The sequence below is a fragment of the Tursiops truncatus genome, chromosome 4 (genome assembly GCF_011762595.2).
Source record: "Tursiops truncatus isolate mTurTru1 chromosome 4, mTurTru1.mat.Y, whole genome shotgun sequence".
Classification (NCBI taxonomy): Eukaryota; Metazoa; Chordata; class Mammalia; order Artiodactyla; family Delphinidae; genus Tursiops; species Tursiops truncatus.
In genome coordinates this window covers 138,239,722-138,252,947 of record NC_047037.1, presented here as the reverse complement: position 1 = coordinate 138,252,947, position 13,226 = coordinate 138,239,722, and the positions used below count along the sequence as shown (strand labels likewise).

At 36.7% G+C, this 13,226-nt stretch overlaps 1 protein-coding gene across 4 annotated transcripts in view; it reads right to left on the bottom strand.

The window, feature by feature from the left end:
• Positions 1–13,226, bottom strand: part of SH3BGR (SH3 domain binding glutamate rich protein) — a 74,273-nt gene that overhangs the window by 18,864 nt on the left and 42,183 nt on the right. For all 4 annotated transcript variants that reach the window (XM_073804520.1, XM_073804519.1, XM_073804521.1 and 1 more), the window contains exons 4-5: positions 2,805–2,879; positions 2,214–2,306 (exon numbers count right to left, since the gene is read on the bottom strand). In XM_073804520.1, the coding sequence (XP_073660621.1) occupies positions 2,214–2,306; positions 2,805–2,879 (168 nt within the window). The remainder of the gene's footprint in view (positions 1–2,213; positions 2,307–2,804; positions 2,880–13,226) is intronic.

Here is a 13,226-nt window from a genome sequence, read left to right as displayed (position 1 = left end):
TCATAGTTTTTTCCTTACTTAACTGAATTACAGCAAGTCAAAGAGCACGTACCACTTGTCAAATGGGAAAAAGTCAAAATCTCTCTTTATGTAGAATAAATATTATTAAAGAGTTGATCATTAATGTTAATACTATATTCATCTAAAATAAAAATGTCTTCTGTGTAGTCATTTCTTCATCTCAGCCCAAGCAAAAATAACACAGCGATGTTTTTAATTCCTATTAGGATCCACAAGACTATAATTTACTTTGTAAAGGGCTCACAATTTTTAAAAATATTAGCAAAGAGAATCCCCAAGCTGGATGGCTCATCACTTCACTGAACTAACCAGCCCAGAGGCTGAGAAGCTGAAGCCAACCCTCCCCCTGCTGTAGAAGTCAGGGTCTGATTTTAAAAATGCTGTCTTCCTCTTGGTCTCGTGGGAGAAAGGGATTGGGGTGTAATGTTTTTACCTTTGTCTCTCTGTCTTAAAAGGAGCAAACTGAATTTCAACATGTAAATCAATCATGTTGTACCAGTGCATTAGGCAATCCATGGCAAGTTCAAATTATAAAATGTTTTTAAAGATGTTTATAAATTACAGGATAATTAAATTGTCACTCTATTTCACCTTAAATTGATTGTTTCTGAATTATACAGGCTGCTATGAAAGCCCACCTAACTTCTAGATCAAGACTGAAGATTTCATCTTTCTTCAAAACAGAAACGTCAAAGGGTCTTAAATCATCAACATTTTGAAATAGCAGTATTCAAACATAAGGGAATTTACTGCCTTGGTTCCTCCCAAATTTAAATTCCTTATGATAAAGACAAGCTGATGCCACCCCCATTTTCCACAACGTGGCTGTCAGTCTTGGCCCCTTTCCTAGTCACATTCGATCTGCTGGGAACAAGAATCCAGTGATCTTAAAAGCTGTCCACATCTCTCCTGGAATCAATAAATAGGTACAAATGCAAACCATCGGGGTTTGGTAAATAGTCTTTGCTACAATTGGCCCAAGGCAGAAGCCCACTGAAATTCTCCCAAGAGGTGGCTCAGCCCATTCAGGCTCCCTCGGTGGCTCCAGGGTTTCCCCTTTGCCTGGCTTCCCAACCACATTTTCAGAATTCCTTGAATAAGTAGCCCATCTGATCCACCATTATCTTAGCTTGGTGCTTCCAGAACCACAGTCTCCCCTCGGCCCTTTACCCTGCGGCCCCTGCATTGGAACGCTTTAGAATTAGCTCACAGGCCTTGCATCAGCGGGGCCCCGAGAGTCCCCTGATTGGCATTGAATTGGTGTCAGTTTCCCTCCCCCAGGGACCCTATTATCCTCAGCTCCCATTGGCTTCCCACAAATCTTCTTGGTGGAATTGCCAACTACAAACCGGCACTTGCCATCTGCCTCTACAAGGATTAAATCACGAGCTGTTGCAGTTGCTGACCTTCAACACCCCTTGAAAGGAGTTCGGGGTAGAGATCAGGAACGAGGCACTCTGTGCTCTGGGAAAAACTCGCAGAACAGGTCTTCAGATAGTTAGATGCTTCCAGGAGAAGATTTTATGAGCCCAATTCTTGCATCTCCTCGTATCTAGAAAAGCACTAAAATCCTTCATGGTGATGTCTGCTCCTCGTGACAAGCAGTAACCTTCACAAGACGAGCAGAACCTTCTGCAAAAAACATGCTCTTGGTTGCACGGACTCCCTTTATCAAAATCACATATGTACTGACGTTTCCCGCTACCTCTTAGGAGCAGTTTCTCAGAGCTCTCTGAGGTGCTATCTCCCGGGCTATAGTCCTCATTCTGCCCCAAACAAAACTTAACTCACAACGTTCACGTTGTGCATTTTTTTTAAGTCGACAAGTGTGATAGGAGTCCATCACTACGCATGACCAAGGCATAAGGTCCCTTGCTTTAGAAAGAACATGAACCCAACCTAACCGTAACAACACAAGGACAAATCATTAAAGCCTTGCGTAGCCTGTCACTCCAGGCCTGGTTTCAGGGTCCTTCCTCTGGCTTCCTTTCAGCCCTCTACTCTCCTTGAGCACAGCAGTTAACAGATTAAGTGAAAATTACCTGCTGCCTCCTGGCTAAACCCTCAGTTCCTTACTTTCATGCCCATTCTCGTGTGCCCAGACAGATTCCTGGCACCTGGCAGGGCTAAATAAATGCTTGTTGAACAGAACTGAATCCAGTGAAACTACAGTGAAAACAGCAAACACTCACATTCTTCTCTGGGGATCCGGTGAGGTCGCCTGCATCTTCACTGCCTTCTTTTTGTGCCTCGTGTTGTCCACTTTCTTCAGCCTTCTCTGTTCCCTGGTCATAAAGGAAACCCATGGTATCACTAACCTTGGATAAGCTTCTAAGGCGACACCAGACCACACGTGCTGTGGTCTCCTTATTTAGATACACAATACATAAACAAAGCAAATGTGGACGTCTGTGTATTAGTCACTTAACCCCTAGAGTATGGGATCACCAACCCTCGACATTGCTGATTGGATCTGTCGGTGTAAGTCCATAGAACCGACTCATGTGCATGGTAGAGTAATAAAGACCCTAATAGGAGTTAATTCACCCATTTAAGTCTTGTGAAGAGAACTCCAAAGGATTCCATATTTAGGGAATATTTATTTTCTATTGCTTTTGTGGAAAGAAGCTTTATAATTTTAGAGATTAAAAAAGAAAGATAGATGATAGATAGATAGATAGATGAGGTAGACAGATAGACAAACAGATATGAAAAGATTAGAACCTAGTAGACATTCTGAGTAAATGGGTCTCCAGGAGATGGTTCAAGATACCAGCTCTTACCTCTGTGTTGCTCTGTGCTTCTCCTGCCACATCACCATTGGGAAGGGAAGATGCTTCCTTGGGCGATTTTGTCACCTGCATCATAGAAATTGAGACTGTCTGAGAATTTTCTTGAGGATAAATAGCTTGCATTTCGATACCATTTAACTATCCAAATTATATTTGTCTTCATTTTATCTTCACTACGACACTGTAACCTAATTCCATAGGTCAGTCACCACCACTCACACCTTAGAGGCAAGAAAATAAAGGCAAAATATGTCACATTGCAAGTTAGGGGCAGGGCTAGAATACACCTTCTACTTTATGTTCTCTTGACTTAACCAGTGGTTCCCAGTCTCTTAAAATATTAGGCTATTTTTCTCATCAGAAGGAAAAAAATTGTAACTATGTGAGGTGATGGATGTTAACTTATTGTGGAGATCATTTCACACCACTTACATATATTAAATCATTATGTTGTACCCCTTAAACTCATACAATGTTATATTTCAATTATATCAGTAAAAATGGGGTGGGGGTAGGATTCGATGATTTTTATTACAAAGGCACTTCAAGCTCACGGGAAAAAAATTAAGCCATATACACAATTTCCAGTTCCAAGCTTCTATGATACTCAATATTAAAAATTTTATATGTACCTAACTCTACCTTAATACATACATAGAGGCTATTTTTGTTTCATTTTTGTGGTTTTTTTAAACAGATATGGGAACATACTATGCACAATTTGATTTTTTAGCTTAGTACATCATGTACATTTGTCCAGATTAATTCATATGGTTGTAACTCACTGTTATTAACATCTGCTTAATATTAAATATATAACAACTTATTCAAATATTTCCCAGTTTATGGTTTTTCAGAAAGTTCACACGTTTGTGCCTGTACAAACAATGCTATATTAAAATGAATAAAATGGTGGGGAGGATTAATTTCTTTCTAAAAAAAGGAATTGTAGCAATTTACATTCCCATCGTAATATGTGCCTGGCCCCTTTTCCTTTATCTCCATGAGCAATGAAGATGATTGCACTTTTTAATCTTTGCCAACCTGTTGGGAGAAAATGGAATTTCATTTTTGTTTGTTTGTTTTGTTTTGTTTGCGGTACACGGGCCTCTCACTGTTGTGGCCTCTCCCGTTGCAGAGCACAGGCTCCTGACGCGCAGGCTCAGCGGCCATGGCTCACAGGCCCAGCCGCTCCGCGGCATGTGGGATCTTCCCGGACCAGGGCACGAACCCATGTCCCCTGCATCGGCAGGTGGACTCTCAACCACTGCGCCACCAGGGAAGCCCTCATTTTTGTTTTAAGTTACATTTTCCTCATTACTGGAAAGGAAAGGCATATTTTTCATGAGTTTTAGCCACTTACAGATAAATGCCTTCATATGTTTTGCCCATTTTTACGAATTGTTTGTGTTTTATTATCAATTTTTATAGGTTCTTTATACAATAGAAATATTAGCCCGTTGTCAGGTTACAAGGTTTTTTCTCCAGTCTATAACTTTTTACAAATTTTGTTGGGTTTTTTTGTTTGTTTTGTCGCCCTTTATATACACAAATTTATCTAAGTTTTATTCTCTGAAATGTATTTCTATTATTTTGTATTAATTATTAACATCTAGAGACTTAATCCACCTGGAATCTAATTTTGTATATGCTATAAAGTAGGGTTCTGTTTTCTTTCAGATAGATGACAAATTATGCCCGTACCATTATTTTTCCCTTGAATTGAGATGTTATTTTTGTCATTTATAAAGTTCTATGTATGCATTTGGATCTGTTAATACACTAGTGTATATATAAATATATAAACATATCCATGGATGTATTTATCAGTTCCCATGCCGATATACAGCTTTTATCACTGTAGTTTTTAACATAAATTTCAATATTCAGAAAGGCAAGACTTTGCTACACAAAATCTCCTTTTTCAAGATTTTCTTGGCTCTTCTCAGACATGTATTATTCCAATTCATTTTAAGATCATTTTTCCTAGTGTCAAAAATATTAAATAGGCTTTTCATTGAAATAGCACTAAATGTATTTATTAGTTTAGGAATTATCACTTCTTATTGTTAGGTCATCCTACTCAGGGCATCATAGGTCTCTCCATTGCTTTAATATTTGTTGGTGTCTTTCAGATAAATCTATTCCTAAACATTTTAGAGATTTTTATCACCATTGTGAGTGAGATATGTTTTTTACGTTTTAACTTCCTATCCATTATAGCTGATATAAATAAAAGCTACTAATTTTTGCATTTTTTTAATCCAGAAACTTAATAAACTATAATAATAATTCTAATGGATTTTATTGGAGTTTGTTGAGATTTCTAGGCATACAATTACATCATACACAAATAAAGATAATTTTTATATTTCATATATGCTAAATATATATAAGATATTTCATTTTCTTACTTTTTTGTAATAACTACAGCTTCTAAAACAATGTTTAATAATATGGTGATGACAGGCATGCCTATCTTTCTTCTGATTTTAATGCTTCAGTATTTCATGGTTCATTAGGATACAGTTTTCTTTTGATAATTGGTTTTTATAATTTTTACTCAGTTTCCTTCTACTTATATTTTAATCCATGTTTATTTTAACTAGGAGTGTCTGATGAATTATATCAAATATCTTCTTGGTATTTATGGACACAATCTTACAGTTTTTCTCCATCAATAAGTTCATGTAATGAACTACTTTGATAGAAAAAATTCTGCTCTAATTTGGTGTATTACCTTTAATTCATTGCTGGATACAGTTTGCTAATATATTATTTAGACTTCCCATCTGAATTCGTAACAGAAATTGATCTAGGTATAACTGAAAGTTTTCTAAGTAATATATCAACTGGTCAGGGATTTCATCTATTTCATATGTCTGTTCAAGTTATATATAGTCAAATTACATATAAATGTATTCAAGTTGTATATATTCAAATTATATATAAATTGTATTCATATATGCACACAGAGGCACACAGACACACACTTTCTCTTTTGTAGTAAATTAATCTTGTTTTTTCTTTTTATTGATTCACTGCCTACTCTTTTTTTTCTATTTTCCTAATTTTATAAGTTGAATATTTATTTTACTAAGTTTTTACCCTTCTCCTTTAATTATAAGAATATTTAAAGTTAACAATTTTCCTCTGTATAGAGATTTGGCTGTATATTGGGGTTTGTGCATGAAATAATATCTTTTGCTTATTATTTGATGACTTGTAATATCAGTTTTGTTTTCCCTTGGATATGGAGTTATTTGAAATGGCATATATTTATTTCTTAAGTTTTTATGATATTTCTCTTCCATATTGTAATTCTATACTTGGGATAAAAATGTATCCTGTAAAATCATCCCTTTTTGAAATTTATGAAAGTTTCCTTTGTGACCACGAACGTAATAGATTTGGAAATTGTTTAATAAGTGTAAGAGAAGAATACATTCTATTAATATCTATCTAATATATTCTTATTCTTGTGTGTATACATATATCTATACATATCTATTAAATTGTTTGCTGTCACAGAAGACCCCAAGTAATCAAAATAATCTTAAGAAGGAAAGACAAAACTGGAAGTATTATGCTCCCTAGTTTCAAACTATACTACAAAGCTACAAAATCAAAACTGTATGGTACTGGCACAAAAACAGACATACAGTTTGATAGAACAGAATAGGGACACTGAAAATAAACCCACACATTTAGGGTCACTTAACCTATGACAAAGGAGGCAAGAATACACAATAAGGAAAAAAAAAGTGTCTTCAATAAATGGTGTTGGGAAAACTGGAAAGCTACATGGAAAAGAATCAAACTGTACTACTTTCTCATACCATATACAAAAATAAACTCAGGGCTTCCCTGGTGGCACAGTGGTTGAGAGTCCGCCTGCTGATGCAGGGGACACAGGTTCATGCCCCGGTCCAGGAAGATCCCACATGCCGCGGAGCAGCTAGGCCCGTGAGCCATGGCTGCTGAGCCTGCATGTCCGGAGCCTGTGCTCCACAACAGGAGAGGCCACAACAGTGAGAGGCCAGCATACCGCAAAAAATAAATAAATAAATAAAATAAGCTCAAAATAGATTAAAGACTTAAATGTAAGACCTGAAACCATAAAACTTCTAGAAGAAAACATAAGCAGTATGCTCTTTGACATCAGTCTTAGCAATATTTTTTTGGATCTGTCTCCTCAGACAAGGGAAACAAAAGTAAAATAAATAAACTGAACTACATCAAACTAAAAGACTTTTGCACAGCAAAGGAAACTATCAACAAAACAAAAAGGCTGCCTACCGAATTAAAGAAGGTATTGCAAATACTACATCTGATAAGGGATTAATATCCAAATATACAAAGAACTCATATAGGGAATTCAGTGGTTAGGACTCCACTCTTCCACTGCAGGGGGCATGGGTTCGATCCCTGGTCAGGGAACTATTGATAAGATCCCACAATCCACATGGCATGGCCAAAAAATAAAAATTAAAAAAACCCATGGGCTTCCCTGGTGGCTCAGTGGTTAAGAATCTGCCTGCCAATGCAGGGGACATGGGTTCGAGCCCTGGTCTGGGAAGATCCCACATGCTGCAGAGCAATGAAGCCCGTGTGTCACAACTACTGAGCCCATATGCCACAACTACTGAAGCCCACACACCTAGAGCCTGTGCTCCACAACAAGAGAACACCACAATGAGAAGCCCACACACCACAATGAAGAGTAGCCCCCGCTTGACACAACCAGGGAAAAGCTCACATGCAGCAACGAAGACCCAACACAGCCAAAAATAAAATAAATTAAATAAAATAAATTTATTTCTTTAAAAAGTTAAAAAAATATATAACTCAACATAAAAAAATGTTAAATGGGCAGAGGACCTGAATAGACATTTTTCCAAAGAAGACATACAGATGGGCAACAGGCACATAAAAAGATGTTCAACATCACTAATCATCATGGAAATGAAAATCAAAACCACAATGAGATATCACCTCTTAGTGTCAGAATGGCTATTATCAAAAAGACAACAAATAACAAGCATTGGTGAGGATATGGAGAAAAGAGAATCCTCATGCACTGTTGATCAAAATGTAGATTGGTGCAACTACTAAAGGAGACATTATGGAGATTCCTCAAAAAATTAAAGGTAGAACTGCCACACAATCCACCTACTGCGTTCCTGGGTATTTATCTGAAGAAAATGAAAACACTAATCTGAAAAAATATATGCCCCAATGTTCATCGCAACATTATTTACAATAGCCAAGGTATGGTAGCCACCTCAGTGCCCATCAATAGACGAGTGGATAAAGAAGATGTGGCATATATATATATATGGAATATTACACAGCCTTATAAAAGAATGGAATTTGCAACAACATGGATGGACCTAGAGGGTATTATGCTAAGTGAAATAAGTCAGAAAGAGAAAGACAAATACTGTACGATTTCGCTTAAATGTGGAATCTAAACAAAGCAAATGAACAAACATAACCAAACAGAAACAGAGTCATAAATACAGAGTGGTTGCCAGAGTGGAAGGAGATGGAGGGAGAAAAGAAATAGGTGAGGGAGATTAAGAGATACAAACTTTCAGTTACAAAATAAATGTCACTGTCATGAAATGTACAATATGGGGAATACAGTCAATAATTCTGTAATATCTTTGTATGGTGACAGATGGTAACTAGACTTATGGTGGCCATTTTGAAATGTACAGAAATATTAAATCATTATGTTGTATACCAGGAACTAACATAGTATTGTTGGTCAGTTATACTTCAAAAACAAACAAACGCATAGAAAAAAAGTCTGTGGTTACCAGAGGCAGCGTGTGGGGAGAGGGGAATTGGATGAGGTAGACAAAAGGTACAAATTTCCAGTTACAAGATAAATAAGTACCAGGGATGTACTGTACAACATGATAAATATAATTATCACTGCTCTGTGTTATATATGAAAGCTGTCAAGAGAGCAAATCCTAAGAGTTCTCACACAAGGAAAAAAATTTTTTTTCTAATTCTTTCATTTTGTGTCTGTACAGGATGATGGATGGTCACTAAACTTCATTTCATGATATATGTAAGTCAAATCATTATGCTGTATACCTTAACAGCGCTGCAGTTATATCTCAATAAAGCTAGAAGAAAAATTTTTAATTTTTAAACTTTTAAAAATTAAGTTGGCTGATTACATTTGGTTTTTTTGCTGTAAATTGTGCCTGATATGTAATAAGTACGATATATTTATGGAAAGGTATGTTTTTAACAAGTTTTCATTGTATGTCTAGGAGTTTCTGATTTATGAATTTGACTGCCATGTAGTATGATCCATAAAGATCCATGACTACTATATTTTCTTTATAGATTTTTACAATTTCTCATAATATCTCTTTTACCTAGTTAATGCTTTTGGTCTTGAATTCCTCTATATCTAATATTATTAATGTCACTCCAGCTTTCTTTTTGTTTGTTTATGCCCTTCATTTCCAGTTTTCTTTGAATTATTGTTTTATTGTTATAAATAACATATGTCTCAATCTATGTTAAAATCTAATACCACTGACAACTCCAATGCCAGTGTAGGCAAGTGATATCCTATAAACTCTCTAACAAATAATGACTATAAACTCTGGGTGAATTTTTTTAAATAAATTTTCTTTAAAACAGAAGAAAAGGAAAAACAAGAGGAAAATGAACCAAAGTAAGAAGATTCAAGAGGAAGTTGACTTAAAAGATGAGAATGACTTGCACACTCAGGTTCACAGCTGCATTATTCACAACAGCCAAGAGGTGGAAACAATTCAAATATCATCAGTGGATGAATGGATGAGCATACATACAATGGAATACTATTCAGCCTTAAAAAAGAAGGAAAGGAAATCCTGACACATGCTACAACATAGATGAACCCTGAGTACATTATGCTAAGTGAAAGAAGCCAGTCACAAAAATACAATACTGTTTGATTTCACTTACATGAGGAATCGAAAATCGAAAAATTCATAGAAACAGAAAGTAAAATAGTGGTTACCAGGGACTGGGAATAGGGAGAAATGAGGAGTTGTACGAGTATAGAGTTTCAGTTTTACAAAATGAAAAAGTTCTGGAGATCTTTTGCACAACAATGTAAATATACTTAACACTACTGAACAGTAAGGTTTTTGAAAAATGGTTTAAAAAAAAGTGAGAATGGCACTAGGTGAGTTGCTGTTCTCAGAGCTTAAGCCTGAGAAAAAGCAAATCTTGTGAGAGACATAAAACCACAACAGTAAACCCACAGGTTTTTTGCCTGAAAAATCCAAAAAAACAGAATTCAGGGCACCCACAGCCCCTAGAAAATGAGGACAGAATCCTGGACAGGTGAGAGGCAGATGGAGGGAGCCCCAAATTCTGTTTATAAACTCTGTCAAAATCTCCAGCTGAGCCCAGAACAATGTGTGTATGGGACTGGTTTCAGCTAAAGAAAAAAGAGCTCAACTCAGATTTAAGCTGCTACTAGAAACATAGAGTTTGCAGTTTGAGTAGGACAAAGTAAATGCCTACTGAAACAAACAAACAAAAAATCAACATTTTTCAGAGGAATGTAACAAAATACAGTCTGCACAACACAACCTTCACTATCTCCAAGTATCCAAAACACTTGAAGTATAAAGAACAGGAAAATGTGACCCATCCTCAAAAGAAAAAACAATAAATAGAGACCAATCCAGAAAGAACCCAGATGTTGGAATTAGCAGACAAAACTTTAAAGCAGCTATTATAACTGTGCTCAAAGATGTAAAGGAAAATATGCATACGATGCTGAAACAATTAGAAATCTCAGCAGAGAAATAAAAACTATAAAAATCAAACAAGTGGGACATTCTATAACAGAAAAAATACAATATCTGAAATTTAAAACTCACTAGACTGGATGCAGAATGAAGATGACAGAAGAAAAAATAAGTGAACTTAAAGGTAGGTCAACAGAAATTATCCAATTTGAAGACCAGAGAGAAACAAGATTTTTAAAAAATAAAAAAAGCTTCAGGGAAATATGGGATAATGACAAAAGACTTATCATATGTAATTAGAGTGTCAGAAGGGGAGATGAAAAAAATGGGGCAGAAATAATATCTAAAAATATAATGGCTGAAAACTTCCTAAATGTGGTAAAAGACATATATACTTACAGATTCCAGAATCTCAGCAAATCCCAATAAGGATAAACAGAAAGAAAACTATGCCCAGGTACACCATAATCAAATAGCTGAAAACCAAAGATGAAGAGAAAATCTTGAAAGCTACCACAGAAAAATGACATATTACATACAGGGAACAAGAATTCAAGTAATCTTCATGTCTCATTAGAAACAATGAAGACCAGAAGACAGAAAGAAACAACATATTTAAAGTGTCAAAAAATTGTCTAAGTAAATGTAAAAGGTTAGATTTACTCTTTTAAAAAAAATACATAGGATTGTTCAATGCAAAAATTATAATACTGTATAGTTGAGGTGATGATATACAAAAATGTAATATACATGATACATACAGCACAAAGGATGGGGGATGGTAAATGGATATATATGATTGCAATGTTTGTTCATAGTATAAAGTGTTATAAGATTAACTATAGACCATGAAATATTAAGAATGTACACTACAATCACTAGAGCAACCAAATATAGTTTTGCATTACAAAAAAAATGGAAGAAGTATCACTAAAAAGCCAAAAAATAAATTAAAAGGGGATTCTAAAGTACATCCAAATAACCCAAAACAAAGCAAGAGCACATAGAATAGAGGAATAAAAGGAGAGGGGACAAATAAAAAACAAGTAATAAAACGATAAATCTAAACACAATTAATTCAATGATTACTTAAATATTAATAAACTAAATGGTCCAGTTGACAACAGAGATTGTCAGAATGAATAAAAAATGCACAAGATCCAATTCTATGTTGTCTACATGGGTAAGTTGAAAGTAAATGGATGGAAAAAGATATACCATGCAAACAGTAAGCATAAGAAGTCTGGAACATCTTTTTAAAACAGCTTTTTTTTTTAATCATTATATACAGATAAAAAGACAAAGAGTATTACCAGGGATTTTAAAAAGATATTTGATAATAATAAAAGGGTCAATTCATTAGAAAGTCATAATTATAAATATGATTGTGCTTTTAAAACGTATGAAGCATAAATTAGCCAGATTAAAGGGAAGAACAGACAATTCACATAACTGGAGATCTAACACCCCTTTCTCATCAACTGTACAGCAACTATTCAAGAATCCAGGCTAGGAAATTTCAGCCTCTCCAAATTTTTTAGAACAACTGATAGAGTTGGTTTGATTCTTTCTACCATATTAATTCACTAGAGCTCGTCTGTCTTCTCTCATGTTTTTCCTTCCCTTCATTTTGCTGACTTAAGTTTGTCTCCATTCTGTTTTCCTCAGCTCTGCCCCCGTTCTGCTAATCTAGATGTTCTGAAATGCTTTTCTCTTTCACTATTGCTTACCTTTCTGTTCATAAAACTCACAGTTCTCTCTTAATAAATCACAGTTACATAATATGAACGATCCCCAACAAAATGATTTACCTCCCCTGCCCCCCACTGAGCCCAGACCTTCAGAACATTGGTATTTCCCTGCTTTTCTCCATATCCCCAAACCAGAATGGATATTCTCACATATGTCATTGTTCCCATATGGCCTTCCACAACTCCTGGCTATTTCTGAGGTTGTTTAAAATTCCTGACGTCACTATTTTGACAAGGTTTTCCTTTACAGAAGTGGTTCTCAGCTTTAGGAGCACATTAAAGTCCCCTGGGGCCTCCCCGCCCAGAGATTTCCATTCAGCCCATCTTGGCTACGGCCCTGGCATCTCCTGGTACTAACAGCTCCCCTGGTGCTTCTGCTGTGCATCTAGGGCTGAGGCCGACTGCCAGGGTCTGCCTGCTCCAGGGTTCTCGGGGGCCTGCCCCGCCCCCAACCCAGCTCACACTCACCGCTTCTCCCAGGGAAGACCCCTCTGTGGGCCACCGCCGGGACTAAGGGCAGGATGGAGGTGGGGTGAGAGGGGTTCAGCTGCCAGGCTGCTCCAAATCACTGCCCAGGGCCCCTCCTGCAGTGCGAATGCCCCATCTGGGCCTGCAGGGCCCTGAGAGCTGAGCACACCTTGGCCAACACCAGGGCTCGGTTCTTCCTTCACACCAGCCCTTTCTGCTTTCCATCTTGCAGGGACTCTTGCCTAGTTTCTGGTCCTCAGACAGCACCCTCTGGTTTTCCTGCCCAGTCAGGAGACGAGGGGCTGGAGGGGAGGCTGCAGCATCACCTTCAAGTGGAGAGCCCTCTGCTCTCTCTTAGTCATGAGTTCTCTTCTCCTGCTCTTCACACTTTTTTTTTCTCCTCATGCTTTTTATTT